This window comes from Silurus meridionalis, chromosome 19 (assembly GCF_014805685.1).
Source record: "Silurus meridionalis isolate SWU-2019-XX chromosome 19, ASM1480568v1, whole genome shotgun sequence".
In the NCBI taxonomy this organism is placed as follows: domain Eukaryota; kingdom Metazoa; phylum Chordata; class Actinopteri; order Siluriformes; family Siluridae; genus Silurus; species Silurus meridionalis.
The window spans coordinates 15,993,763-16,021,722 of NC_060902.1; the positions used below are offsets into that span (position 1 = coordinate 15,993,763).

General features: G+C 38.2%; 1 protein-coding gene and 1 long non-coding RNA gene across 2 annotated transcripts; one reads left to right on the forward strand and one right to left on the reverse strand.

Moving 5' to 3' along the window:
• The first annotated feature begins 1 nt into the window (after position 1).
• Positions 2-15,485, forward strand: LOC124401960 (monocarboxylate transporter 2-like). The gene is made up of 6 exons (XM_046874514.1): positions 2-826; positions 1,898-2,092; positions 7,325-7,468; positions 10,035-10,274; positions 10,547-11,125; positions 14,112-15,485. The coding sequence occupies exons 1-6, from the start codon at positions 685-687 to the stop codon at positions 14,411-14,413; spliced, it is 1,602 nt and encodes a 533-aa protein (XP_046730470.1). The 5' UTR covers positions 2-684; the 3' UTR covers positions 14,414-15,485.
• LOC124401961 lies at positions 3,550-27,960 on the reverse strand. The gene is made up of 3 exons (XR_006928633.1): positions 27,848-27,960; positions 7,286-7,490; positions 3,550-4,060 (listed from the first exon to the last, which is right to left on the reverse strand). It is a non-coding gene; the product is annotated as an uncharacterized LOC124401961 (long non-coding RNA).

Genomic DNA, 27,960 nt, shown 5'->3' on the forward strand with positions numbered 1-27,960 from the left:
ACAATGTAATAACGTAATAATTACCAAAATTAAGGCCGGCTTTTTTGTGATATTGTAATAACAAACAAGTACCATAGCAATAACATTGTAATAATAGTGTAATTAACGGTAATATTGTAATAAGTGCCCAAAATAAAGGCTGCTTTTTTTGTGAAGTTGTAATGTGCTAAACATTTTATATTATAGTAAAAACAAGTCACAAAAACAAGGCCTGCTTTGTAATTAACAAAGTAATAACATTGTAATAATGTAATAAGTCCCCAAAAATAAGGCCTGCTTTTTTTTTGACATACTAATGTAATTATGTAATAACAATGCCCCAAAAATAAGGTCTGCTTTATTGACATTGTAATAACATTTTAATAACAAGTCGCAAAAATAAGGTATTTTTTTAAATTGTAATAACATTGTAATACAATAATAACATTGTCCTAAAAACAGACCTGCTTTTCGGTGATGTAATAATGTAATAACAATGTAATAAGTCCCCCAAAATTAAACCTGATTTTACTGCTATTACACAATAGCTGTTCTAGGGTATACATCAGGTTTACATAAGGTATATATTTTTCTGCTATACCAATGTTCTAAGGTATACTAGTGTTCTGATCTATAGCAAAATACTAAGTAGGAGTGTCCTCGACTAAGGTCAAGTCTTAAGTAGTCGCCTGATACTCGAAATGTATGCACGCTTGTGTTTGTGTGAGAGATGTGTTTCAGTTGGGGGTGGAGGTGTCCTGGGAGCAAACGTCCAAGATGCTCCGGTTTCAGTCACGTGAAAAAAGTCAAAGGGACACTACCTTCCTTACAGTGAAACTGCTACAGGGTGGGTGAATTTATTCATGCAGGTTTTCACATTTTTATTTGCAGCATTATCCTAATGGGCTGTATATCAAGAGAGAAAACTGTTTCATAAAAAAATACCATGTGAAATCAAAAATTGCGAACCCCATATAACCAAAATGGCATGATCCTCGTTTCAGAACACCTCTGCAATGATTCGGCCATGAGATTGGTAGTTCCGGTTCTATCTATCAAAGCATCACATCTTTGGCTATTTGGGGTCACTGATCTGCACAGAAAAAATAGCTTGCATTCTGCAGTGTTTTTTAATTTTTCAAAGTGATCACTTCCACTTGGTCCAATTTTTTTTTCTGTTAATAAATGAACTTTCACTAATATGCATACTATTTATTTAATATGTACTGTATATTAGAATTAGAAAAGTTCCATTGATTACCAGTGTCCCAAATTATACCAATGTTATAACATTGGCACACCAAAAAATATTGCTGTGTGTTCTAATAATAACCCTAACCCTAACCCTATACCAAGTATTATTGTTTATCAAGGTATACCAACGTTCTAATGTAAGCCAATTCCTTGCAGATGAATATTATGTAGACTAATGTATCAATAATATATTTGGAAATTATCAGGTCAGTTTAACAAAGTGGAAACAGTTACTTTTGGTCAATATTAGATAAACAGGAAGCTCTTCTTGTGCTGCATGTTGTATTGGATATCTAGGCACTGCGTAATCTCTCTTTAGATAATTAAATGGAAAATATATTAGCTATAGTTTTAAATGTAGTTGTAAATCTGTTTTTTGTTTTTTTGTGAGACTGGAATGAAGTAAAGTGTTACCTGATCATATGTCGCTAATGAAGTGGATGTTGTCCATTTTAATGCCAACGTTTATCAACATGTTAATCACGGGGGATAACCCGACTGTCACATGCTATTGAGTAGCACTGTCAAGCACTGATTGACTTAGCAGAAGGTACGAAGGTCAACATCTAGAGGAACCTCCCGGCCCTCATCTTTAACCTTTCTCTCGTCCCTTCTCTTCACTCTCACTTGCTTCTCTTCCCTTCCCGAATGCTCATGGCCTCAGCTTTAGGCTCCAAGACTCCAGATGGAGGCTGGGGCTGGGTGGTGGTGTTCGGTGCCTTTGTCTCCATCGGCTTCTCCTACGCTTTCCCCAAAGCCTTGACCATGTACTTCAAGGAGATCCAGCGCCACTTTGGAGTGTCCTACAGTCAGATCGCCTGGGTTTCCTCCATCATGCTGGCTGTGATGTATGCAGGAGGTGAGACTCTTCAATCTTTTATAAGCAGTGCAGGGTTTTTCTCCAGCTGGTCTGTGAATACTAATGTGTTTTAAACTTTCCTGCTTTGGAAGAGCTAATTGCTCAGTTGCTGTGAGATCATGGGCTAGATTAGTATTCAGCATAAGTCTAGAGTACTTCATTTGTAGAACATAAGTATAAGCCAAACTATAAAGTTTGCTTGATGACAAGTCAGCAGATTTGGGTAGACCAAAAATTATGAATGTTGCTGATCTGTGGTATGGGTTCCTCAAGGGTTCTTTGGGTGCTTGAGCATTCTCAGCTCTCTAAAAGACGTTTGTACTTGAAATCCATGTCAGATTGGGGAACGCTTGTTATTGTTAAAACATTGTTCCTCAGGGCTTTTGGCGCTCATGTCATGATAGAAATGTTGTAATCAAGGCAGGACTCATCTTACTTTTCTGGAACATCTTTCCATTAAAGTAAGTGTACTTACCTCTCTTTGTACTTACTTTCTTAGGTCTCTGTTTACTTACTTTTTTGTTTTACTGCATCTTGAACAAACAAATCAAATTCTACATATGATGGACATATACATTTTAAGACACGCTGTTACAGGTAAAGAATGTGTGTGATGTGGGTACTTCCTTCAGTACAAATTAATTTTTCTATCAATATCGCAGTGTTTTATTTCTCTTATCACAAAACCTTAGTGTGAAAGTGTGAAACATTTTTATCCCATTATGGTTACATTTACTGTTGTCTAATTTTCATAAAACTTATTTTATGTGAAACTGTATACAGTATGTAGCACATGTCGCTGATAGTGTCGCTGTGAAAAAACTAATCAACACCTTCTTGACAAAGATGACTGGCCAGAAACAATGCAGCAACAAGAAAAGCTAATGTAGGGGGTTATAAAGGGAAAACGTTTTTTGGGGTCATGGACTGATTGGATTATCATCAAATTAGCATCGATAGTTTGGGTCTACTATTGTACTGCCTTAAACATGAAGCAAGTCTTTTGGAAGCAGAATTTATTGATTTTTTTGTTTATTTAACAAGCTTCTTGGTCACTGACATAACTGCTAGAAATAACTTATTTACTCAAATGATAGATAGATAGATAGATAGATAGATAGATAGATAGATAGATAGATAGATAGATAGACAGACAGACAGACAGACAGACAGACAGACAGACAGACAGACGCTTTATGTTCCATGAATGCAATTTTAGTAAATAATATGCCTCAACACAGACAAAACACTATTTTATGTACAGTTGAAGAGAAGGTTGTTTGACAGGCTTTATTTAATTATTTACTGATTTATTTGTTTGTGTTTGTTCATTAATTGATTAATTTAATTTTGATAAAATTTATTTATTAAGCTTCTTAGTCATGAAAAATAAATAACTGCTAAAAATAGCTTTTTACTTTCAGCATATTTATGAGTTACGGACAGACAGACAGATAGACAGACAGACTGTTTATTTATTGGCTAAAGGGGGCCCTGGTCCATTCTTTTTTTATATCGGCACAATATAAAAATCGTCCCAAGAAAGCAAGATAAAGGCAGCAAAGCGCTATAAGGTTTTAGAGAAGCATCATCATTAACAGAGCGAGAGAGAGAGATACAGAGTTCCCCTGTGTACTGATGGCGGCATTGGCCTTCATCATAACGCCCTTGGCTTCTTTCCCAATGTCACCCCGCACATGGCGGAAGAACGACAGCAGAAATTCATCACACACGGACACCACTGCATTTTTCCCCTTCAGCGTCGCTCCCTGTGGGAACATAACGCGCGATGTGTGATGACCCCCATCTTCCTCAGGTGACTGGGATTTTAGAAGATATTGAAACCCCTCCTGAGGAAATGTCACCTCTCGAACGAGCAGCCAATCCACGAGTTACGCTAATCCTCTCTGCTCTTCTGCTGCTCATGTTCAGCAGGTTTGTGTAAACACCAACTAGAGTGTGAGTCCACTACATGAAGGTGTAAAGACAAAAGAGTTCCTTTAAGGGTTCTGTGAAACAGTGAGGAGTCAAAGGTTCTTAATGAAGTTAAAGACAAACAGAAGATTGTGAATTTTATGATCGGGATATCTAAATAAATGCGCTTTTTTATTTGTCTATGAAAATGGTATATAGAGCGAGTGCAAAACTTTGCACACCCTTACCACAAAATATACAGCTTTTTTTTCACAATAAGAATTCATAGCAATGAGACGAGGCACCTCTGTTTCTCAGGGTTCCTTCATCATTACAAATGAAAGATCAGATCGTTAATGAATAAGTAATGAATCAAATCTGACTTTTTACTATTCACATAGACAAAATGGAGGGAATTTAAATTATTCTCGCATATAATGGCTTTTTGTGATGTTTCAACATTTTGTGAAGTCTTATTTAAAAAAAGAATAATAATTATATATATATACTTTATTCTCCTCTTTTCCTGTTTTCCTATCTTACTTTATTCACGTGCTTGCTGTGCTGATTAGCACTTTTGCGGTGCTCATGAAAGCAGATCTGGCCTACATAATTTACAGCCTAACCACATAATCATAAAAGTTTTACAAGGTTGTAAGCAGCCAAAATGAAGGATAACGACAGGCCATTAGCGTCTCTGAAGCTGAAATAAATCATCCTTTCAGAGCACAGATCTTGGCGTCTGATGGCCGGCTTGTTGATTGCGGAAAAAACACTTCCTTTACACGCTGCATCATGGGATCAGACAAACACACAAACCACCCCTAATGATGGTGTGATGAACCTTTTCTAGTTTGTCTCCATTGTGGATGTGTAGATTGCTTCAGTGTAAGAACGAGTCACCTTTAATTGATTTATGCTGATCCACCGTTTTTGTCCAATTCTTTTTCTTAAAATATTAAACCAAAAAAAAAGTTTAAAGTTTCCCGATTAATCTATCGCAAAAATTCCTACACTTTTATAATAAATTTGAATCTTATGTCAAAATCTACAATTTGTATTAGACAGTTGATGAATTCATTCAAAATTTCCATAACCAAGTTTATTTTAAAATATTTATATTGCAAACACTGCCGATGGGTGTGAGAAGTATAATCAAAGGTGCGCTCACCCCAAATATGGTCTATTTACTCTTAAATCATCTGGCAAACACTATAAAAGCCTTTATTGTCACAAATCAATACATACTCAAGAGAGAACCTGAAAATAAGAGTCTCATTTTATAATCTTAAAAAAAAGCATTGTGATTTATATTTCATTGTTTAATTGCAAATAAAAATACAAATGAATGCAGCGTATACGGACCCCTTCATCCTCTCATAAACTTTTCCTTATTATTTAAAATTTCATGTTAACATTACATCCATCCTGCTTCATCAAATTTTCGTTCATACTGAGCTGAAGGTTTATCGGATTTTTACCAATTTGTTCATCTTTTTTATCGCTTTGAAGTTTAAATAAAAAATTAGCATCTTTATTATTATTTTTTTCATTTTTATTATTATTTTTATTATTTTACCTTTCCTAATTCCCATTAGCATAATCTCATACGAAGGCACTGATTTTAAAGTGAACATTTTATTTTAGCAATGAACAAGATTTATTTGAATATTAAGTTAAAACTAATTTAATTATTAAGTTCAAACGAAACTCGTGATTTTACTCTTTCATTCTAAGGATTATCTTGAGATATATATATCTTGATCCTAATCTTTTCTTAATCTCAATATATACACAAGTTAAAAGCATTAGATAAAAGTTAAGTGTTATTTCCTGAATTACATTTCATTTGTTCACCACAAATTTCCCTGATTATACACTTTATAGACAAAATCAGCCATATGTGGTTCTTCCACAAACCATCTCATGAACATATGCTTTACATGGGCTGTGGAAGATTTCGAGTGGCCTGCTATGGAGCTCAGACCTCAACCATATCATACACCTTTGAATTACAACATCCAATGGAACATCTTCCCACAAAAGTGGACAGAATTATTATTATAACTGATTTTCCAAAAGCACATACTAATCTTCTGGTCAAACTTTGTTTATGTTGTGTATCAAAGGCTGTGTTCTGAAGTTGAGTTTTTTTTTACTCTTTCATTTACTGTTTTCTTTTGATGGTTTCTCAACTCCCAACAAAGCTCCCAGTTCTATCCCAACCACACTCAATTATTTCTGTAAGGTTCTTCCCAGCAACCCCTCCCCCCACCCCCATCCTGTTATTATTGCAGAAGACTTCACTGACCTTCTGAATCAAACCCAGAATAGCATACAGATTGCTTCTTTATAGCTACCTTGTGCGCTCCACGGTCCCTCTCTTTTCAGGAATCTCTTTTTAGTAATGGTTTGGGTGCTTTTTTTGTCCACGGCTTTTAATTTTCTCCAGAAAAGACAAACTGACTTGCTGATTGATGTGTATAATTTAGTTGATCATTTTCTTCCTCTGCAGTTGTTTTACATCGAGATCAAAGCAATATGAAACGTGACTGTAATCTAATAGGAGTCATCAAAAGTGTTTGCTCCTAAACTCTGAGACGAGACGAGGTGAGACGAGACGAAATGAAATGAGTGGCGATGCAGTTTCCTGTCATGTCTGTCACAGATCTTGGGCTTAATGCTGCTAAACAAAGTTCTAGTTTTCATCAAAATATGCAAAACAGAATGCAAATAAGACCCGGTCTTCTGTCTTTTCTCCTTTCTTCTTCTTTTTTTTATTTATTTATTATTATTATTATTATTTCTTAACCATTTCATTGCATTCTCTATATGATGAATCACTACAGTGTTTGATATTAGTGTTGCATTATATGGGGGACTATATGTTCATTCCCGATATGTTCATGATTTGATAAATCATTTTGGTCGACCTAAGTTACATAAATTAAAGAATTTGTGTGCCAAATTTAGTAAGAAGGAGAACCAAAAATGTCAACCCTGCTGATGAACAACAATTTGATAGACTTTTGAATTAAATGCAAAGCCATTGTGTACATTATCTAAGCTGTACTTTTGTCTTAAAGCTTTTCAGTAAATAAATACAAAAAAAATTGATATATTATATATACTGCTTTTCTCTACTCGTTCTTTAACTTTTTTTTAATATAAATCGTCCAAATGAAAAATACACCATGTACAATATATGATAAGGCATAACGATCATTGACATAAAACTCACAGAAATTGTGATTATAATAGAGTTAACTTGAGTCTTACCTGTATTTATTTACCCCATTTGTGTGTGTGTATATCCAGGTCCGGTGAGCAGTGTGTTGGTGAACCGTTACGGTAGCAGGCCCGTTGTGATCACAGGAGGCCTCATGTGCAGCGTTTCCATGGTGGCGGCTTCCTTCAGCAGCACCATCACGCATTTGTACATATGTGTCGGGATCGTCGGAGGTACTGAAACCAGCTCTCTTTCCTGTGTGATGAAAGGCAACCTTCAATTATTTTTCCCTACAATTGTAGAAGGCGGGAGATTATACTTATACTCTCTATGTAGATATAAGTTGCACTTTTTATCTATTTATAGTTACATTTAAAGTAATGCAACATCAGTGAGTTAGGGTGTTATCACGTATCATCTCTTTTTAAATCAAGAAATCCAAGAAAGCACAAATCCTTCATCCCCGAGGATGTTTCTGTGTCGGAAGTTCTTTTCTGCGTTGCTCATTTGCGATAAATGTTTAGATATACAGTTATCATTTAATCGTCCACTGTTAAAAGCGCTAACTTGAACTGAAATCTGAATCACAAATCACTGAGACGCCTTACTAATTGCTAAAGTATTTAGTAGGCGTCTCTATAAAAAAAAATACAAAATGACCTGGTAATCTGTTTTACATCATGCATCTGATATACAAGTCCATAAAATTCATCATTTGAACAGAGACAATAGCGTATAAGATCGACCGCATGACCAGCAGCCTGTGTTGTGCAGCTAAACTACTCTCAGGCCTTATATATTTATATTAATACAATTTGCATTAGTATGGTAATAAAGGTGTTTAACTACTTCTGACCAATCAGATTCGAGCATGTGATATTACTGTGGTATAATGAAAAGTACATGTCATCAGCACTCTAGCACATCTGTCTTTCTAGGTAGGTTCTTGTCCTATTTATGTCATCTCAAGGTGTTTTCCTTGATATTGCTGCATCTGGCTTTCCAGGATTTATGTACAGCTGCTATATGACAATTTATAGCAAGTCAATCTGAATTTAAAAGATGTTACAGAAACCCCTTGCCCCTAATTCCCCTCCCCCAAGCTGAGACCCGCGGTGGCTCGGTCACCAGCAAATCTCTCCATTAGGACTTTGTCCATCTGAGTTGAGCTCTCTAGAGTATGTGTAATTGGAGTGTGTATAGGGAGGACCAGAGTTCCACTTGTTTATCACTCTTCTGCCCTGTAGGTCTGGAATTTGCTCTCGGGTTTCACTCTCGGGTCACGCCTCTTGGAAAAGCTGTCGCTCTGTGGACCTTTTGCTTGTTCACCAATTCTTTGTTCTGGTTCATGATGTCTCACTTTCTTTGTGACCACAAGCTATGGTTTTTTTTCCCCCTCCTCATAGTCTTTCTTTGTGTCTTTTACATAAAACCTTCTGATTATCTGTCTATTGTTCTCTCAGTCTCTCTCTCTCTCTCTATGGGTGTAATTAAGTGTCCTGGCTTGCCTGGTTACGCAGAGCGCTGCCCAGTGAGCCTCATTACCCAGCGTCGGCCTGCCATGGAGAATTTATGTGTGGACTGAGTGGCCACGGAAGTCCTACCGAGACTCCCGATGACCCTCTTGTTTTTTTTTTTGTATTATTATTTCAAGAGTCCACACTCAAATGGACCAAATTCAAAGTCTTTATTAAAAATGACCATGATGACTTGATTAGCTCAGGACGCATATTTGTTTTTTTTTTTTTAGTCGAGGCCAAACGCTAGGGTGTTCCAGGTCTGGTGAATTTGTCCTGATCATTCATCACCATGACAACTGAGAAGTACACAGAGATATTTGCTGGAAAATTTTGCACATTCTCTAAAGGACTGAAATTGTCTGAATGGCCATACAGCAGGAAAGATATGACCGTGTAAAACAAAATTTATAAGTGCAACAAATGATAATTACACACTGTGCTGACCTCAGAGACTCTTTATGCAAATTACACGTTTGCGACCATTGGATTTACAAAAAAATAACACCAAGATGGAAAAACATTGTCTTGTAAAGTCCATGTTGTTCAAATGTCCATGTTACAGTTATACTCGAAGGCACAACAATGGAAATCTTTTCCATGAACAACTGCAATATTTGAAAGCCTCGCTTTGAAATGTTGTTCTTGAACAAGAAGAGACCAACAGAGACTTCGATAAGAATAATAATAAGAATCACTGGCTCTACCTTCTCATTTGTAGGAAAAATTAATATTTGCCAACCCCAAATACCGTTAACCAACCCACAGTGCACTGATCTGTTTGTTCATTATCGAACTAAAACATAACTTCGCGATCCTCATCAAATCTCTAAACATAAAAAGGTAATTAAATCCGAATAGTAAAAAGTCTCAAGGAATTTTTTTATGATTAGATCTACAAAAAGTAACTATATCGCGAAGGCGCATGAAGTCTTCGTTCAGCGGATTTCTGAGAATACTGCGAATCTATCAATCCCACCTTCTCAGTGCACGGTCCTGTTCATGAATAAGGTGCTCGTTTAGAGAATGAGACAGCATTAAAATTGGATTTCGTTGGGTAAAGAGAGTCTAATTTATTACCATTTACCTCACAGATTCATTTGAGAAATTATTTCAGGTTCCGTTAATGGGTTTTTAGTCGGCAACGTGAAATGAGATGGAACTCTAATGCGAAGTGAGCAGGATTGCGCGTAATTCAATCATGAGTGAGAGGGGTGATTGGGAACGGCCGTTGCGGCTCTGAAAATGGAGCTTGTGTTAACTTTCATCTTCATTTTCACAGGTCTTGGACTTTCTTTCAACCTCCAGCCATCCCTGACTATTATCGGGAAGTACTTCCAGGTCAGGAGACCCATCGCCAATGGCCTAGCCATGGCAGGAAGTCCGGTTTTCCTCTGTACACTGGCACCACTCAATCAGTTCCTGTTTGAACGATTTGGTTGGAGGGGAAGCTTCTTTATTCTCGGGGCCATGTTGCTAAATTGCTGCGTGGCCGGATCACTAATGAGACCTCTGAACGACGGTAGGGCTGATGGTTATCTTGCTGAATTTACACTGAGATTTTTTGGTATTATGTATTTGTGCTGGTTTTTAGTTTAACAAATCTGCTTCATGGTCATCACCAAGAGCCAACCAATGTTAAGTTAATTCCTTAGTTTCTCGCTGTAACCAATCAAGTCCTGTCAGGGTTTAAACCGTATACAGGGCAAAACCAAAAGTAGATGTTCCATGGTATTAGAAAGTGGTTTTGTATTGGTAATTCGCACTTTTCCTCAATTAATATCTCCTCGGCAGGTGGCATTCCAAGACCCGAGACAAACGGAACAGCGAAGCCTTGTGAAAACAGGACCCAGGTGCCAAACAAAGCAAAGAAAAACTGCTTTCATAGCGTCACCTGCTTCATGGACCTGTCTCTCTTCCGGCACCGTGGTTTCATCATCTACCTGATAGGAAACATGCTAATGTTTTTTGGCTTTTTTGCCCCGATGATTTTTCTGGCACCGTATGCCAAGCACCGTGGCATGGACGAGTACTCTGCTGCCAGCTTGCTCTCTGCACTGGCACTTGTGGACATGTTTGCTCGGCCAGGCACAGGTTTGCTCGCCAACACCGCTCGAGTAAGGCCCAGGATCCAGTACCTCTTCAGTTTCGCCATTACTTACAACGGTGTGTGCCACCTGCTGTGCCCTCTGGCTTCTGGTTACTGGGGGTTGGTGGTGTACGCAGTGTGTTACGGCGTAGTCTACGGCATGGTGTGTGCCTTACTCTTCGAGTGCCTCATGGATGTGGTAGGGCCAAGTAAGTTCTCCAGTGCCGTGGGACTCGTCACAATCTTCGAGTGCTGCCCGGTTCTGCTCGGACCACCCATTGCAGGTGAGCTTAATAGTTTGGATGGTATGTGAAAGTGGGTAATAACATGGTATTTTAAAAGAAAGTCTTTATGATATAGTTTAGTTTTAAAAGAAAAAAAAAACCCGTAAATACAAATAAATGAATAATGCTACAGATTCCTTAGTGATTAGATTTCTGTTGGAAACATGAAACATTATTGATACGTTATTATTATTATTATTATTATTATTATCTTTTACTTTTTCTGCGCTTGTTAGGTATCATGATATATTTTCTCGCCCACCAGTAGGTGTGTATTGCTATACTTAAGGAAATGTATTTTTTTTTCTTTTAAGTAATTAAAAAAATCCAATTCAGCATTTTTAGCAGATAAGCATAGGTTGGTCCAATGCTAGGTTCAAACTTTGTTCAGAAACCTTGGCCTTTTAGGTAGGTGAGAGGATAAGAATTTATCAGGATGTTTTATGGCACAATTGAAGCTTCTGAGTTTTAATTTTTTACTCTACAATAAATAAATGCAGACATCCTTCTAAAAAAAATAAATAATAAAAAAAGTAGATCTACAGTAAATAGTCACATCACGTATTGGTGATTTACACAGCAATAACCTACTGAACATATTTATCCATCTGTTCTTTTTTTTTAGTTCTTATTTCCTTCAAAAATAAAGCTCAGAGAAGTTTAAGATAACAAAGGAATGAATTTGCGCTTGAATAAATCAGTGTTAGTATCTCTTTATGTCTCTCTCTCTATCCTGCATGCATGACTAATGGAAGAACACAGGACAGAGTGGAAAAGCTTTTCAGGGTATCATTATTGTAAGACATTCCAGCAGAATTGGATTATAGTTGGTGAGGGAGGCACTGTGGCAGCACATGTTTGGCCTCAGGAGTGTGTGTGTGATAGTAGGGAGGCGATGCCGTAATTGGTCACGGTTATTTAGTGCTGCAAATCGGCCGCAGTCGCTCCGGCTTGCCGGGCCGCGTGAGGATTCGCCTCCATGTGCAAATTACAGTGAGGTGTTTTTTTTTTTCCAAAGCGGCGTAGTTGTGAACGTAATGAAGTCTCTTTACGCTTCTCACTCACTTCGGCCTTCGGTCCCTTTCGGCCGTCTGGCGCTAAGCTGCTAATGTTTCTCATGCTACCTGTGGCACATCTACTGCTGATCGTATCCTTGATCTGAGCAATATGAGTTCAGGTCAAAAGGCTTGTTCAGTAGACACCACAGGGAAAAAAGATGTTTCCATCGGAATGCTTGCATCCAGATTTTAGATGTTTCCATCAGGGGTCAAAACAGGATGGTTTCAAAAAGGAAGTGGAAGGATTTCAATATTTTGTATAACAGCGGTCATTCCATCCTCTGAGCTACAGTCCAACCCTCTGAAGAGGAAACACATTAAAGACAGCTGAGCCAAAAGTTTTTCTGGCTCTCCTTGTTTCTCCTGCCGTGTGTGATCTCCCCTTAAGCACAATATAACTCGATGTTGTGTGCAGCCCCTGCAAATCCACTGACGACTCTTCTCTATGACAAGAACAGGAGGAACATGGTTTATATAAATATTGAATTTCAATGATGTGATTTAAACGACACATTAAATCAGGATGCTCTGATCCTGCTCTGTCTTTCTCGTCACACTATTGCAGCGTTTCCTGCAGCGGTTTCTTGCTTGAACTTTTGATTCCGATCAGGCAAACTTGGTCATGCAGGACCTGGCTCCGACTCGGTCTGCTTCTGGTTTAATGAGGCAGAAATATCCGCACCTCATTGATCTTTCAGAGAGACCTTGGCTCGTGGATCTGCGCTTAAGAGAGTAAATAAGCACCTATGCGCAACTTCTATCCTCCCTCCCTCCCACACCCGAGTTATCGCGTCCCACTATAGAGCGTCTCCTCACTACGCACAGACTTTACGTGCCACTCCCCTAGTACCTCGAGGTCAGCCTAATGAGGAGGAAGAGAGGAAATGGCAGTAATTAGCCTTTTGCTTTGCCGTATTTTAATGAATCTCGGTTCATCCCCTCACTCATTAGATGCCCTGTGTGATCATTAAGCAATGAGTACATGTGAGAGGAGGGGAAAAAAATAAGGCAACTTTAACAGATGGACTGGAATGACTGGCGCGCCAATCAAGAGCCCGCCTTAATGAGGATTCTGGACATCAGCGTGTGCCATCCCCCCCGAAACACGGCACGCCGCGATCAATCAAAATGCGGGCACTGGTGCTGTGTGGGGTGGGGGTTGAAGACTGAGGGGCAGAATTAAACTCCCCCATCATCATCCTCACAGAGGAAGGACTCATTAGGAGCAGGGTTTTAATTGCTTTGGCTGCCCTGAATGCTGACCTTCGGCCGACACCTGTTGGACGGTTTGTCTCTGTATGGGGGGGGGGGTGGCAGAAGAACGTTAGAGATATTTGAACGCTAGAACTTTTCCGAGGTCTTAGATGTATTACACCCATGCGTAATTTTTAGTGACAGAGAACAACTTCTCAAAGACAGGCACAGTTCCCCACTTGTCCAATTTTGCATGCACAATTTTAAAAGCGGTGTCTTTTTGGTGCATTTGTTTATTGTTCATTCTACCTAACACTACGCTCACATGCATTTACGCCTAACGGATCTGATTTACGTACAATGTGGTGTCAACTAAAGAAAAATACCAGCAGTACAAACATTTGACTTCACATATTCTGTGTTGATCTCATTTCTTGCCCTAAATGTCCTACAGCGTTAGCAATCCGTCCTACATTCAGTCACTGTACCAACTCAGCAGCCAAGGTTACCAGAGACGGCTCCTCAAACTTGACTAGCTTTCAGGACATTTAGGATTTTACTTGAGCAAGCATGGAAGAGCAAACCAGAACCCCCAAATGACATTTTAATTGTTATTACTCACTATATGCTATACCTTATCACTTTGAACCAGTGAACAAAAACATGAATGTGACACTTAACTCCTCCCGGCGCCTTTAAATCCTTGCGTTTTAACACTTGTCATTCCTCTGCAGGTGCCCTAGTGGACATGTTTGGCGACTACAGCTACATGTTCTACATGTGTGGTTCAGTGATGCTCTGTGCCGGCCTCTTCCTCTTCGTCATGAACTACTACAACTACAGGAGGAAGGACGCTGCCCGGCGCCTTCGGGAGAACGGCACCGAGCTGGTCGAGAGGAACGTGGACACCGAGATAAAACGTGGGGACTCTCGGACTAGTGAGCACACGCAAGGAGGAGACGGACAAAAACAAATCCAGGGTGTAGATTCTGGGACACTTGGGGGCAGATCAGAAACTGAGGACATTCCAGTATAACACCAGGCCAAGGGATTTGATGCTCATTATAGACATGGTGTGATAGTCATATAGCACCATATTTCTGGTCTAGATGTTATATTAAGTGTCACGCACCAGTGCAACTGTTTACGTGTTTTCGTTAAAAAAAAAAAAAAGATACACATTTTTTTATTTTTTTTTAAAAAGGGACTTTTGTGGATCTCCAAGTCTCGTGACAAAAATGAGCGACGTACATGTATAATGTGCAAAAGTCATCTTTGTGCCTATATCTTGATGTCCGTTGTTTATTATTTTATTAAAGAATACTGAAAAATACAAGAACACTATAGATTTTTATACAATATCACGGACAATTAACCCCTTCATGAATATACGTCTGGTTTTCATGTACACCTTGTTGGTTTCATGATTTCTTTACTAGCTGTTAACAATTCCTAGCTAAAGAACTGGAGAATGAATATATAATATATGGCTAAAATATAATTTTTCCTGCCATTATGTGGTTTATCCACGAATTGTTGACACAAAGTTGGATTCTCCCAATAATAAAGAATGTATGTGGTAGCATGAAATATTCCCTTCACTTGAACTAAAACTTAATAAATAAATAAAAATAATTAAAAAAAGACCCAACCTGTTCCAGCATGACAACAAACCCTGCGCACAATGCCAACGCCATTAAGATCTGCTTTACATGGGTAAGAGTGGAAGATCTCAAATGGCCTGCAATAGAGCTCTGACCTCAACCCTATTAAACGCCTTTGCGATGTTTTGGAACTCGCTACGAATCGCAAAAGCTCAATCCGAAATGTGCTTTGGAGGAGTGGAAGTTTTTAGAACAGCAAATGGGACCAAATGTGGAATGGGATGTTCAACAAGCACATCATTTCATGATCAGGTGTCCACAAACTTTCCATGTAGTGTATTTTTCAGACTTCATGACTTGTTATAAGCAAGGTTTTAAACTGTACATTACAACAAGTGTATATAGATGTAATTGTAGTTTCCTGTGGTGAGGTGTCTGATGCTACTGAGGATGCAGAAAATTCATTTTGTACTAAATGTAAAGTTAACAGTAAAAAGACAAAAAAAAAAAAAACCTGCATTGTTTATTCACTAAGAAATCAGACTGAATGATGCTTTTGTTCTCTACCAGGTGTGTCGGTGGTTTTGTAAATCAAAATGATGAGTGTAAATGTACACTTTTCCCTCTAAATGTGAAGTTTACTGTTAAAAAGGTTCAGTTCATCATACAGTTCAATCTCGGAATTTAATTTCAGGATAATGTATTTGATAAATGTAATATAAATGGCTAAAAAAAACCCAAAGTAAATAAAATGATCTGATAAAAAGCTGATAATCTGAAATATCTATTAAATTAATTGAAATATGTTCCAGACTATAAGGAAGTTTATCCTCTTGAAGGTTTAGGAACTCGTGCATTAAAACATTACGGTGTGTCTCATAGGATTCGATATGTGAGATGCTCCTCTGGTGTCTCTTCTGTAGAGTACTGTGCCTGTGAAAAGCATTTCTATGCAACAAACTAGGCAACTGAAATCTATGAAGTTTTACACTGACCAAACAAATCTATGAACGTACAGATGTTTCACTTTAGTTTCCTTTAAAAATCCTCTCTTTCAGCTGAAATATTTTTAAAACTTTAAGATTAGTTGGTGATTTCTCTCTAACCTTGGGATCGAATTCATCCCAGAGCAGTTTTATAGGATTTATAGAGCCGTTAAATCACAGTCTGATATCTCTCCTGTTCTCCATCTTACACAAGTTGTTGTTCTTTTATAGCCAAACATGTCACATCAGGACTCATCTGTCCACTTAATTCAAGTCAATCACTGTCCAATTATTGTGTGTATTATCTTTTACATAGTTTGTTGCATATAAACAAAAGGAACACGGTTGCGTCTCAAAAACCATGACACACTTTTGACAGGCACGGCACTGTAGACGTACACTTTATAGTAGAAAAAAGGAATTTCTGCAGTTCTGCAAGTTTCTTCAGATTCTTCATGATGGAGTACGTTAAAATCCTGGACATGTTGCATTTTGTCTTCTGTTCTCTCATTTCTTTTATTAAAGCTCTGATAACGTCACGTTTTTATATTTTATCTGCTATACTATGCGATATTTTGAACAATTTAAGCTTTTGGGAAAATATGACTGAAAACAGGAGCAACAAAATCTGTATTTGTGACATGATAACACTCACGTCATCACTCCTACTGAAAATGCGACACAGAATCAGAGTCTCTCTCTCTCTCTCTCTCTCTCTCTCTCATTCATTTTTCACTCCTTTTTCCGCTCCACGTCGCATGACACTGTCCTGGGTTTTTAAAACATTTAATGCCCTCATAAATTATTGGCACCCTTCATAATAACCATCTCTGACACCAAGTGTCATTAAAACCATAGTACAAATAACGGTTCAGCCCTCATACTGTATATAGTGCATTTGCCAAGAATTCACTCTTGAATTATCTGAATTCAACATCTTATGAAATAGATTTTTTAAGTATATTATATTGTTTGTCAAGCCTCATCTTTTTATTGAGGACCAAAAACATCTGGAAGCTAAATAAATTTTTTCCAGAGTGTTTGTGTTTTTTGGAAGCACATTTGGCTCATCATTTACCAACTCTGTTTATGACCAGAATTATCCTCCTCACAAAAGCATATTTTTCATAGTTTTCAAAACTCTTGAACCTCAAATAAATCACAGAGTCTCCACCATATTCCACAGATTCATGAATTCTGAAATTTAGCAGGACACTTGAGGCCAATACCTGGACGCATCATCCGGGAGGTTATTGAGCCAAGTGCGCATCACAGAGCATTTTTGTGTTTCCAGATGTTTCTGTTCACAAACATCACAGGAAGAGAGTTGAGTAATATTTTTCATATTGTAATTTTAAAATCATTGTAATAATAATCAAGGGTGCCAATAATTCTAGAGGACACTGTGGCAACTATAAAAATCTGCTATGTTTTTTGAATTACAGACATTTTCAGTCAGTGTCATGATAAAGGTCATAATCAGGCACAGAGGCGGGATTTAAAGTCACAACCCTGTGGCCATTAATTCCATTATAAAGCAGGTGGAGATGGCTGAGAGAGGAAATGGCTGAAAAAGAAGAGAAAGAGTAAAAAAAAAAGGAGTAAAATGCAAGTGTGTGTGTGTGTGTGTGTGTGAGAGAGAGAGAAAGTAAGTGAAAGAGAGCGAATGCCTTTGTGGCCGTGTTCCATTTTCACCTGCTCGCCGGGCGGGACAGCAGGACTGATGAGGAGAGCGTTAGGGTGTCACTGGGCCACGCCCTTCAATCCCACCCTCCTTCAAAAGCACATAATAAATATACTTCATCATCGTGGGCCTGGGGCGAGTGGCGTCAAACACACTCATGCACACACGCACACACTCACAAAGAGAGAGGGAATTAATTATAAATGTACATTAAATTACTTTCATTGCTTCCCTCACTACCCAGATGGGACACGCACACAAAGATGTGACTAATGAAGCAGTGTTTTGGTGTAACCCATAGCACACACAAACACACACACACACACACACACACACTTAAAAAAGTACTAAGAATATAGCATCAAGTGCATTGCTCTGTGTACTGATCAAATTAGCCAATTTCTGCTGAAAGATTTGAAGTTTTTTTCAACCTATTTACTTAGATTCTTAGATTAGATTCTGCCAAGCTGCAGGTTTTACATTACATTTACATTTGCGGCATTTAGCAGACGCCCTTATCCAGAGCGACGTACAAACGTGCTTTAAATCTCTAGTAATGAATAAATCTACACTGGTACGCAAGAATACAAACTCAATATAAATATAACTCGAATTCTACAAACTTGGAAAGTGCTAATGTAGGTATTTCAGGAAGAGGTAGGTCTTCAGTCGTCGCTTAAAGAAAATCAGGGACTCTGCTGTACGGACATCTAGGGAAGTTCATTCCACCACCTCGGTGCCAGAACAGAGAAGAGAAGAGTTTTGATTGGGTACTGCTTAGTCCTATACACAGATCTGATTGACTCATCTATGTGACATCAGATTCTGCCTCACCCTACACTTAGATTTCACTATTCAGGTTTTGTAATTCTATTTAATCTGTTCAACCTTTTTCTTGGATTGGATACGGTTTACATTTACAACTAATGTGTATCCTGCTTAGGTCTGTTTAGATTGGAATTAGCTCAACTCTATAGTTAGACTGGATTTAATGCAGCTCTAGGGTTAGACTGGATTCCGTTCTTTTTTGACACGTGTTTAGATTTTAGACTACTTTAATCTGAGTCTTATCTAAATCTGAGCATTTTATGCCCTAGGATGGTTGGACTAAAAACTTGGAATAAAAGCAGACTTACATTTTGCTATTTTTGGATTGGAATTTGCTGAGCTCTGTGCCTGGGCTGCATTCTGCTCAGGACTGTGTGAAGATTGGATATGGCTTAACTTTGGATTTTACCTCATGAAGCTTATAAAACTTTTATGTTTTGTGAGTTTATGTTCATAATTAGGGACCTCACATTAAAGCACGCACACACACACAAACACACACACACATCACCTATCTCTCTGTCATAATTAATGGTGTGTAAACAGATGTTCAGTGGGGTCTGCAGGTTTTTGTGGTCAGTTTATTCTAATGGGCTACATATGGCTAAAGGCGTGAGTATGTGTGCGACTCTGTGGCAGGTGTTAAACTTCTCAGATGGCTGGACTGCATCATAAGTGTCTCTACCTCATGCTTCTTTACTTCTACGTAATGACCAGGAGACTTGGCTCTCTTTCTGCAGCAGTCTTTACCGCAGACGAGCCGACACGTCAGAGCGTACTGCTTCAGTGCTGCAGTCATCAAGTCCAACCTTAAGAACTTAGCATCTTGGTTTTATACATGTTTTTTATGTGTCCCTCCAAAGGAGAACAAAACACTCAGGTGATGAGTGATGAGTAAAAACAAAACATGCAGAAGTGGTAGTAGTAGCACTTTCTCTCAGACCACTTCATTATCATGGAAATACCAAAAGGTCCACACAACTTTGGCATTCACTCAGATCATTAGTTAAATCAAGAGCAAATGGTCACCAACACAGCAGGAGATGGAAACAAGGCGATACCTTCCCCCTGGTTTCATACAAAACTTTAGGAGCTGGCCATCCAGCACTTTTTTACGTCATCATGTCATTTATGCTGTTACTTCATTTGTCTCCTAAAGATGTACAATGTGTGTATATATATTTCACTATTTAAAAATGACATTCCTACAGAAGTTAACAGCTACAAAGATCTTTTTTATCCATTTATAGTTTCTTTTACACCACACATGCCATGTCCTCTAAAAACAAGTTTGTTCCTGTTATCACTTACATTTTGTTCTAAAAACAACTAGGTGATATTTTCAACTCCATCCTCATCACAGGACACTCCAACATCTCGAGTGAAACAAACCGCTGACACGTGAAGACTCCTTTTCCAAAAAGCGTACATTTTTTAGTTTTTCGGTCTGAGACTAAATTTCTAATACATATCAGAAAACAACAAAACCTGTAATTAGATCCCTTGAATTCTTCAGATCTCCACTGTATGTCTGCTGAAGACTTATAAAGCATCCACTGAACAAATCCCAGTGAATCTTTCGAGTGGTGACTTCGAGTTACTGCCTTTATCCTATTTAATTATGGATGCAGACGTTTGCACAAGATGTGACTCTTTAAGGTTTCAGATCACCATGATAGAATTGAATCCCAGTTTGAGAAACAGTGTACATAATAAGACACCATAATCCTTTCCCATTTTGAAAGTCTCATGTTAGCGGTTCTGGGAATTTCAGAGATTGTCGGAACGTGGAAGTCACTTTGGATTAAAGTTCATCTTCAATGTAACTGAATATATACAATATATATATATTTATTCATTCTGACTCATTTTTGCATGAGCATGGCTTGAACTGATGTTCTCATGTTCTCTACATTTCCCTGTTCACGCATTTCCCTGAACACCTCACCACCATCTCCGGCTTTATTCTGACCACACGCCTGGGACCCAACACCTCCCTTCCTCTCTCACACACACACACACACACACACACACACACACACACACACACACACACACACACACTGGAGGTATCATTTGCCTCTGCACTGACTGCTCATTTTTACAGTGGAGATTATTTAGTGTAATTGGGCCTTATGCGGTAATGACCTTGCAACTTTTTTTTCCCCTCCCCTCCTTCTCTTCCTCACTCGCTTCTTTCCTCCCTGCAAATTGGAGAAGGGAAATCTGGTTTGACACGGGGCCCAGAAGATGTATTAGCGTGCTATGGTAACTGCCTGCCGCAATAAGGTCGCAGTGGAAGTGTGTAATTAGTGTGTGGTGGCCTTCCCTCAGGAATGGCTTTTTTATTACCTCAATACGTCATAGGAACAAATCTCAGAGAACGAGATATACACGTATAGATAATAAGAAGAAGAAGAATCATCGCAGCAATCACTTCTTTCTTCTTTTGGTTATAGCTGCTATTATTATTATTATTATTATTATCATCATTATTATTACTATAACTTCTTTTGGTGAAGTGGCAATTCCACATATTTGTAATCTGATGAATGCTGAATATTAAACCCCAGTAAAATGCATGTAATTTCACTCGCCTAAGTGAATCCCACACATTAGCCGGGCTTTTTTTTTAATAAACTCCGGCTTTGAGCCCATTTCCTGTTTCGGCCTGTTTTTTGATCAGAGTCACGTGTTTTGAAGACAACAGAACAGAAATCATTAATGTTTTTTCTTTCCTGATTGCAGGGAAACGTGACTATATTATTAGTCATGTTTGTAGGGATTAAAAAAATAGATAGTTATGCAAATGTTCATATAAAACATCAAAAGAAAACAATAAAAAAGGTAAATTTTTTATTCTTGTGACTGGATTAATCTCTGGGCCCAGTGAATAACTGAATAAGTAGTATGATATATTTTTGAATATCTGTACGAGGACATGCATATCACATTATACAGTAATGTCCAAATTACAACATCATAGTGTCAGGCTACACAGTGTATTAATATCTGCACAATGGCATCATAAGACCAGGCTACATAAACACATTATAGAGTAATATCCAAACTGTCAGACTACACAATATATTAAAAAGAAATACCAGTACAATGTCATCATTATGTCTGGCTACACAGTCACTGAAAATATCTGCACTATGCATGTAATTATAAGCACTAATGAGCACTCATACAAGTCTACTGCAGAACTTATAAAAATGATTGTTGTTTTTTTATTATTATTAATATTGAACATGATAAGCTGCGTTATAACCTCTCAGAGATCCTCATAAATTCTGTAGGAAATATATCAGAGACGGTTTATTCGGACACTAGAGTTCAGTATTGCTCCACTGTACGGAGCGTCATGTTTTAATATGCATGACCAGACGCATGACCCTGAACCCCGTTTGGCGCGCCACGCAGAAGTGATGGACAACACGAGCTTTTCTTTCCGCTGACATGGAGACACGGAGGCGGACACAGAGACAGAGCAAAAGGAAGCCTAGACTAGACTAAGACTAGAGCAGCTGCGAAAGCGCCACAGAGCGTCTGATTATCGGTCCGATTCTTCATCACATTCAGAAATCAAATCAGTTCGTCACTTGTGTTTGTTTGCCATGTGTCCTGGTGGACATGAATGTCAGAATAACTGTAAGATCTCCTCGGCCATTACATGGATGCTTTAGAAGTAAATAATGATTGTGTGTGTATAGAAAGTTTAACTAAATTGAAGTGGTTTTATACTTGTGTAAGCTTCTAAAGGACACATATTTTAAGACCACAATGTATTTTTCTTCTTATACCACAATACTCTGGAATTCATGTATCTAATTGGTCGGAAAGTTTAGTATATCTGTATCGAAAGCATTCGTTCATCCACCCCTTGTTTTGTACTTGTCAACATGAAAGCGGTACCCGTGTAAATATTTTATTCATGTACGTCATTTTCTACTGAGTGTCAGGGCTGCGTAACGGTCAGGCTGTAAAATTACGGTTTCCACAAAGAAAGTCTTTAATGCACGCCAGAATTAGGACCGTTTTTTCCAGAGACAATTACTAACATATGGTAATTAGTGTAAGAAGAATAAAACACTAAAGCACACAAAGTTGTTATAGGAAAGGAATCAGCTTTGGGGGGCTTACAGTAACACAGCACCATCTCACCCATGAGTCGTTGATCGTTTGTCTTTAACAGAGCAGCCCCAAGTGTAATTTCCAACAGTGTTGGAACAAGCCTTCTGTTTCAGAGCGCTATTACGTGACTGTAGAAAGCAGGTTTAAATATTCAGAATTTTACAAAACATTATATAAAGGAGGAAAAAAAAACATTTTGCTCACAAAATTTCACCTAAATCCCAAGCATGCCTTGGATAGTCAGTACATGGGCTATAACAAACCTTCTTCATATCCTACACACTTATAATCATCAGTTCTCCTGATTGAAGAACCCTATTATATTGACTACAGCATGCTGGTTCCGGTTTGAACCCGTACAGAAGAGCCCCCTTTTTGTTCTTCCAGCACGCAAGTCGCACTTTTCACCAGAACGTATCGGAGCCTTCTTTGGGATTCAGGCCTTGTATCCAATTTGAAGCGTCCCCTAATGTTTTAAACGTTCGGACAGGATTGTGAGAGTCCTCTTCACAGAATGACAGGCGAACAAAAATGCTCGACACGATGGAGCGTAAATTAAAATTCTGAAAAGAGAACATGATGATGTTTCCCTCCCCCACCCCCCTCCATCGATTGGTGCACGCGTTGTTGTGGGCATTAAGGCTTGATTAGTGCTGACACGATGGCCGGGTCCCGAAAACAAAGTCGTGCGCCATGCATATTAAATGCGGCATGCATATTAAATATAGCCAGGATCTTGAGACGAGAACGAATACTGCCTTTGGGTTCTTAAACAAAACAAAGCTTTTTAATACATTTAAATTGTATTTGTTTGCAGTTTCCTGTGGTACAAAAATGAATGAAACAGCCGGAGAACTGGAATTGTTTTGGCTTTCAGACCTCTTTCGGCATTCCCTTCAGACCAAACATAGAGAGATAAAGATAGATGGATAGAGAGAGGGAGAGAATCTCACACACACACACACACACACACACACACACACACACACAGAGTAAATGATTCTCTCTCTATCTATCTGTATATAAAAGAGAGAGAATTTAATTTATAAGCAGTAAGAAGCCATGTGTGCTTGAGTACATTCATTTTTTCATTTCATTGAAACTTAAATAAAGACAGGACGAATAGTTTTTATCAGACTGTGATCAGATAAGTGTATTTTGAGGGAAAATGTGCACCTGTTCACTGCAGTGATTCTGTTCTACACACACACCAAAGCTTGAGATTTTAAACCCTAGGAAATCATAGCGTCTAAACCAGTTGCTGGAATTCCAGAAAGAGTGAAAGGAAGGAAACCAAGGAAAAGTCTAAAGGGGAAAAACAGTTCAAGTTAGCAGTGCGTTTCATTTATTTTATACCACATGGAAATGCTAAGTACAAAAACAAATACAATTTGAATGTATTAAAGAGCACAGCATGATTTTTTATATTAGTACATTCACCTGCCGCAAAACTATTTACTTCCTTGCAATATTCTACAGAAGCTATAAAGAGGCCTTTTCTCACCAGTGTCTCTCCCTTTTTCCTCCCTCATCATGGCACCAAAATATCTGAACTAAAATCATACTGACTCCTTCCATGACTCTTACATAAATCTTACTCGATCAACAATATATATGTTTTAGTATATTTTATTGTTTATATGAAAGTATTTATGGCTCCTACATCATTAGGAGATCTGCGTAGTCAATAACGAACTCAGTAACAACTTACGAACAAATTCATGCTCCGACCGGTCGTTCGGAACGTCACTCTTTCGTAAGGTGGGGAGCGTCTGTATAAATATTTAAAGCCATTTCCTGTATCATCCAAAATACCAAAAAAAAATGTTTTAAAGAACATTTTAATTCAATGTATAAAAGTGCCTGAAACAAGCACTTAGATGAGAGATAGCAGATTGATAGCCATAACAGAACTAGAGCTCCAAAGCGGACTAAAGTGGCCGAACTCTACTTTAACTTTCTCCGACACAATAAATCACAGAGACGCGAGGATGATTTTGTTCGAAAGATACTGATACGCTCTTTTAAACAAACCAATGTTGTCTTTCATTGTATCATCAAAATCCGAGCTATCGAGCTTTCAGTCAGTTAACAAGCGCAGATGATTTCATTAGTTAGAGTCCTACAGGCTGTTCATTAAACTATGTAGTCACATGACCAAGTATGCATGTCTATAAGCGCTATTTTAGTTTGACGGTTTGGTGTTTAATTGCAACACATGGATAATAAACAGAACGTGGAGATATATAGAAACATTTCCACAGTCACCAAGTAAAGCAATTACAAAAATGTCCCCGATCATCATTCAGTCATTCCAAGATGGCGGTTCGATCGTCTCCGTCTCACTTTCTCTCCTTCGCCCTCTTTCTCTCTCTTTTGTCAGGCACCGCGGGGAAGGCGTAAACGTTTTTGGCCATATCTGGGCTCCTTTCTTGCTTTTTCATGTCATTTTGAGGCCAGCTGCCCCTGGAGACTCGGGCTGCCTCAGGCCTGCTGGGTGTAACACACGGGCTCTGCCACGGCCCCTTATTTTAGATCTGTGGCACGGCTCGCTTCTATGTAAATCATATTAATAAATTTGCTCCAAAGTTGCTCTAAGGATTTCCACCGTCTCCAGTGGACGGCGACTGCAAAAGCGTGAATAATCCTTTTTGTTCAGCTTGGTGTGAATCCTCCTCTGTGTGTATGAGAGAAAGAAGGAGCGAGGGGAAAAAGAGAGCATGTGGTCACAGCCTGCACTTTAGTAAACCATCGTCTCATCATAAATCTGCATGTTAACTAAAACAGGCAGCTTTTTCTTCTCTCTTTTTTTTGCCTCTCTGATTATTATAATTGGTGTCAACATTTAGATGGGAAAATTGTGAGAAATGATTCAGTATGGACCTGAGGGGGGCCAATTTACTCGCTGTGCTCAAGCGAAAACAATTCTGTTGCTAAATGGATTTTTTCATTGAAACACCGTTTTCACTCAAATAATTCTCAAAAAACAGGGATGAACTCTGGAGAGTGCGGAATTCAATAACGCTTAATTACTGCACTCAGCGTACGGGGAGCAACTGGCGATCCTTATAATCGTGTTTGGAAAGAAATCAATATTATATAATAATATGCGCACGATATCTAGACATAATATTTCGAATGAAAAACAGACAAGGAAGACATGAAACAATCCTGAAAGACAAAGCAATATGATGAAGAGTCCGTGTTTAACGTTGTGGAGTAACACTGTCATACGAAAGCTGATTCTTTTTAGACTATCAGTCCAAGTAGGACGGAGTCCCAATCCGCAGTGCACATCAGGACGTACAGAGAGACCTGCCTCGAGCCTAGAGACTGACCCAAGACACTGTCCTATTTATGAGAACGTTCCAGATACAAAGACGTCTATCTGTGTCAGGTGTTATACACGTTCATGCAACTTCCAGCCATTACATCTCTCACAACCTCATGGAATCTCGCTGAGAAAGAGACAAAAAATAGAAATAACGTCCATTTTTCTTCCATTTCAATTCACGCAGTTTGCTTTTAACAGCCCTATTTTTTTCCATTTAAGAACCTGGAACGTGAGAAGTGTAATCATGTTTCTTAACCGCTTCGTGCATCAAATATTAACAGAAAGATTTATTTCCGAAATTAAAATGAACATATTAGAGCCAGAGATGACTAAAGAACACACAATAAAAAGACAATAAGGAAGAAAGTACAATGTGTATAAAAAGTTTACATGCATATTCTGAACATCTATATATTTTTATATATATTTAAAAAATATATATATACTAAAAAAGTAAAGTAAATAATTTCCCAAAGATAAATGTACAATGTTATATATATTTATTTTTATTTTAATTAAGATAATTTTCCTGTCACAGGAGCTGCTGATGCGGTTTTACTCTGATGTCATGAGCTCTGTCCTGTGTACATTGACTAGTGACCAGTTTTCTTCCAGATCAAAAAATAGGACACTTCGGACTGCTGAGAAGATTACTGGTGCTTCTCTGCACACTGTCAAACCGTTAAAGTGAGAAAACCAGCATCCAAAATCACAAGGAAAATCCCACAACCAGCTCATCAGCACCAGAACACACAATCCACCTCATAAACACTTCAAATTACATGACAATCAACAATTACGCAACTTATATTCTTGCTCTATTTATTATATTGCATCACTCTGCTATACACTAATTCCCACTTGCACATATCTATTGTAACATTTTTTTAATTGTTTTTTTTTAATAAAAATCTGTCTACTGAAAAAAACAACACATCACAGTAAATCATATCACATACAGTTGCAGATCGGAAAGTTTATAAGGTTTATAATAGCTTTCACTGTAAACGTTCCCTCACAAATAAACCAGCAAATCGAGTAAAAAGATTCTTGTTTTTGCAGAGAATTTTTTTCCAACAAAACAGCAACAAAACAAAAGGGCCCAAGATTGTGAGATTTTAACGGTCAACAAAACACTAACGATAAAAATGACCATGAATGGAACGGATGCACTCCTGAGACTCATTGACTTGTGCTGAAGTGTGGAGAATATAACAGCACCAAATGTAAAAATTCACTTTTATAATCAAACCAAAGTTTGAGTTTTAAACAAACAGTTTGAAGCCGTCAACAATAAAGGAAGCAAAAAGCCGCCCCTAACCGTATTCTACTCAAACAGTGTTTAATTTATTCTTCAAAAAACATATTTCTTCTTCTTTTCTTGTTTAAAGCTTTAAAAATTTCCAGCAATCTGAGATGGAAAAGCTGTCCCACAGCTCTTTTTGTGTTTCATTCTGGCTCATTTCTTGTCAGAGTCTGAGTTTTTGTTAAGAGCATTAAAAGCTCCATAAGCAGCCATTAGGAGTTTGGCCCATTCGTCTTTTCACCATAATCAACATAATTAGCAATAAGTCAGGTATCTTATCACTTTGATCACTTTACACTATATGGACAAAAGTTTGTGGACACCTGAACATTTGTGTGTTCCTTCATTTCATCCAATTCATCCCATCAAACATTGAGTATGAGTGCATGAAGGCATTGTCTTGCTGGAACATGTTTGTGTCTCCTACAGTACTTCAAGTAAAGGGAAAAATGTCATGCTACCATTGTCCAAACACAACTTATACAATTGTGTGCCCCAAACAGATTGTGGAAGAACTAGATTTATCTGGACAAGCCAGGTGTCCTAATACTTTTGTCCCACATCATACATCAAAGATTGTTTACTACTTACCAGAGTTTCTGAGATGTTTCTTTGTTTATAATCCAAATTCCCCCTGATGTTCTGGCCATGTATGTTGAGGTTCAGCTAAGACTAAAACAATCATTATGGGCTTCAAAATCATG

Excerpts from the sequence above, each read along its gene's own strand:
- LOC124401960 (XM_046874514.1), top strand. The coding sequence starts at position 685 with ATGCACGCTTGTGTTTGTGTGAGAGATGTGTTTCAGTTGGGGGTGGAG. Across the intron at positions 2,093-7,324 it reads GGCTGTGATGTATGCAGGAG|GTCCGGTGAGCAGTGTGTTG; the intron begins GTGAGACTCTTC and ends GTGTATATCCAG. Across the intron at positions 10,275-10,546 it reads AATGAGACCTCTGAACGACG|GTGGCATTCCAAGACCCGAG; the intron begins GTAGGGCTGATG and ends TCTCCTCGGCAG.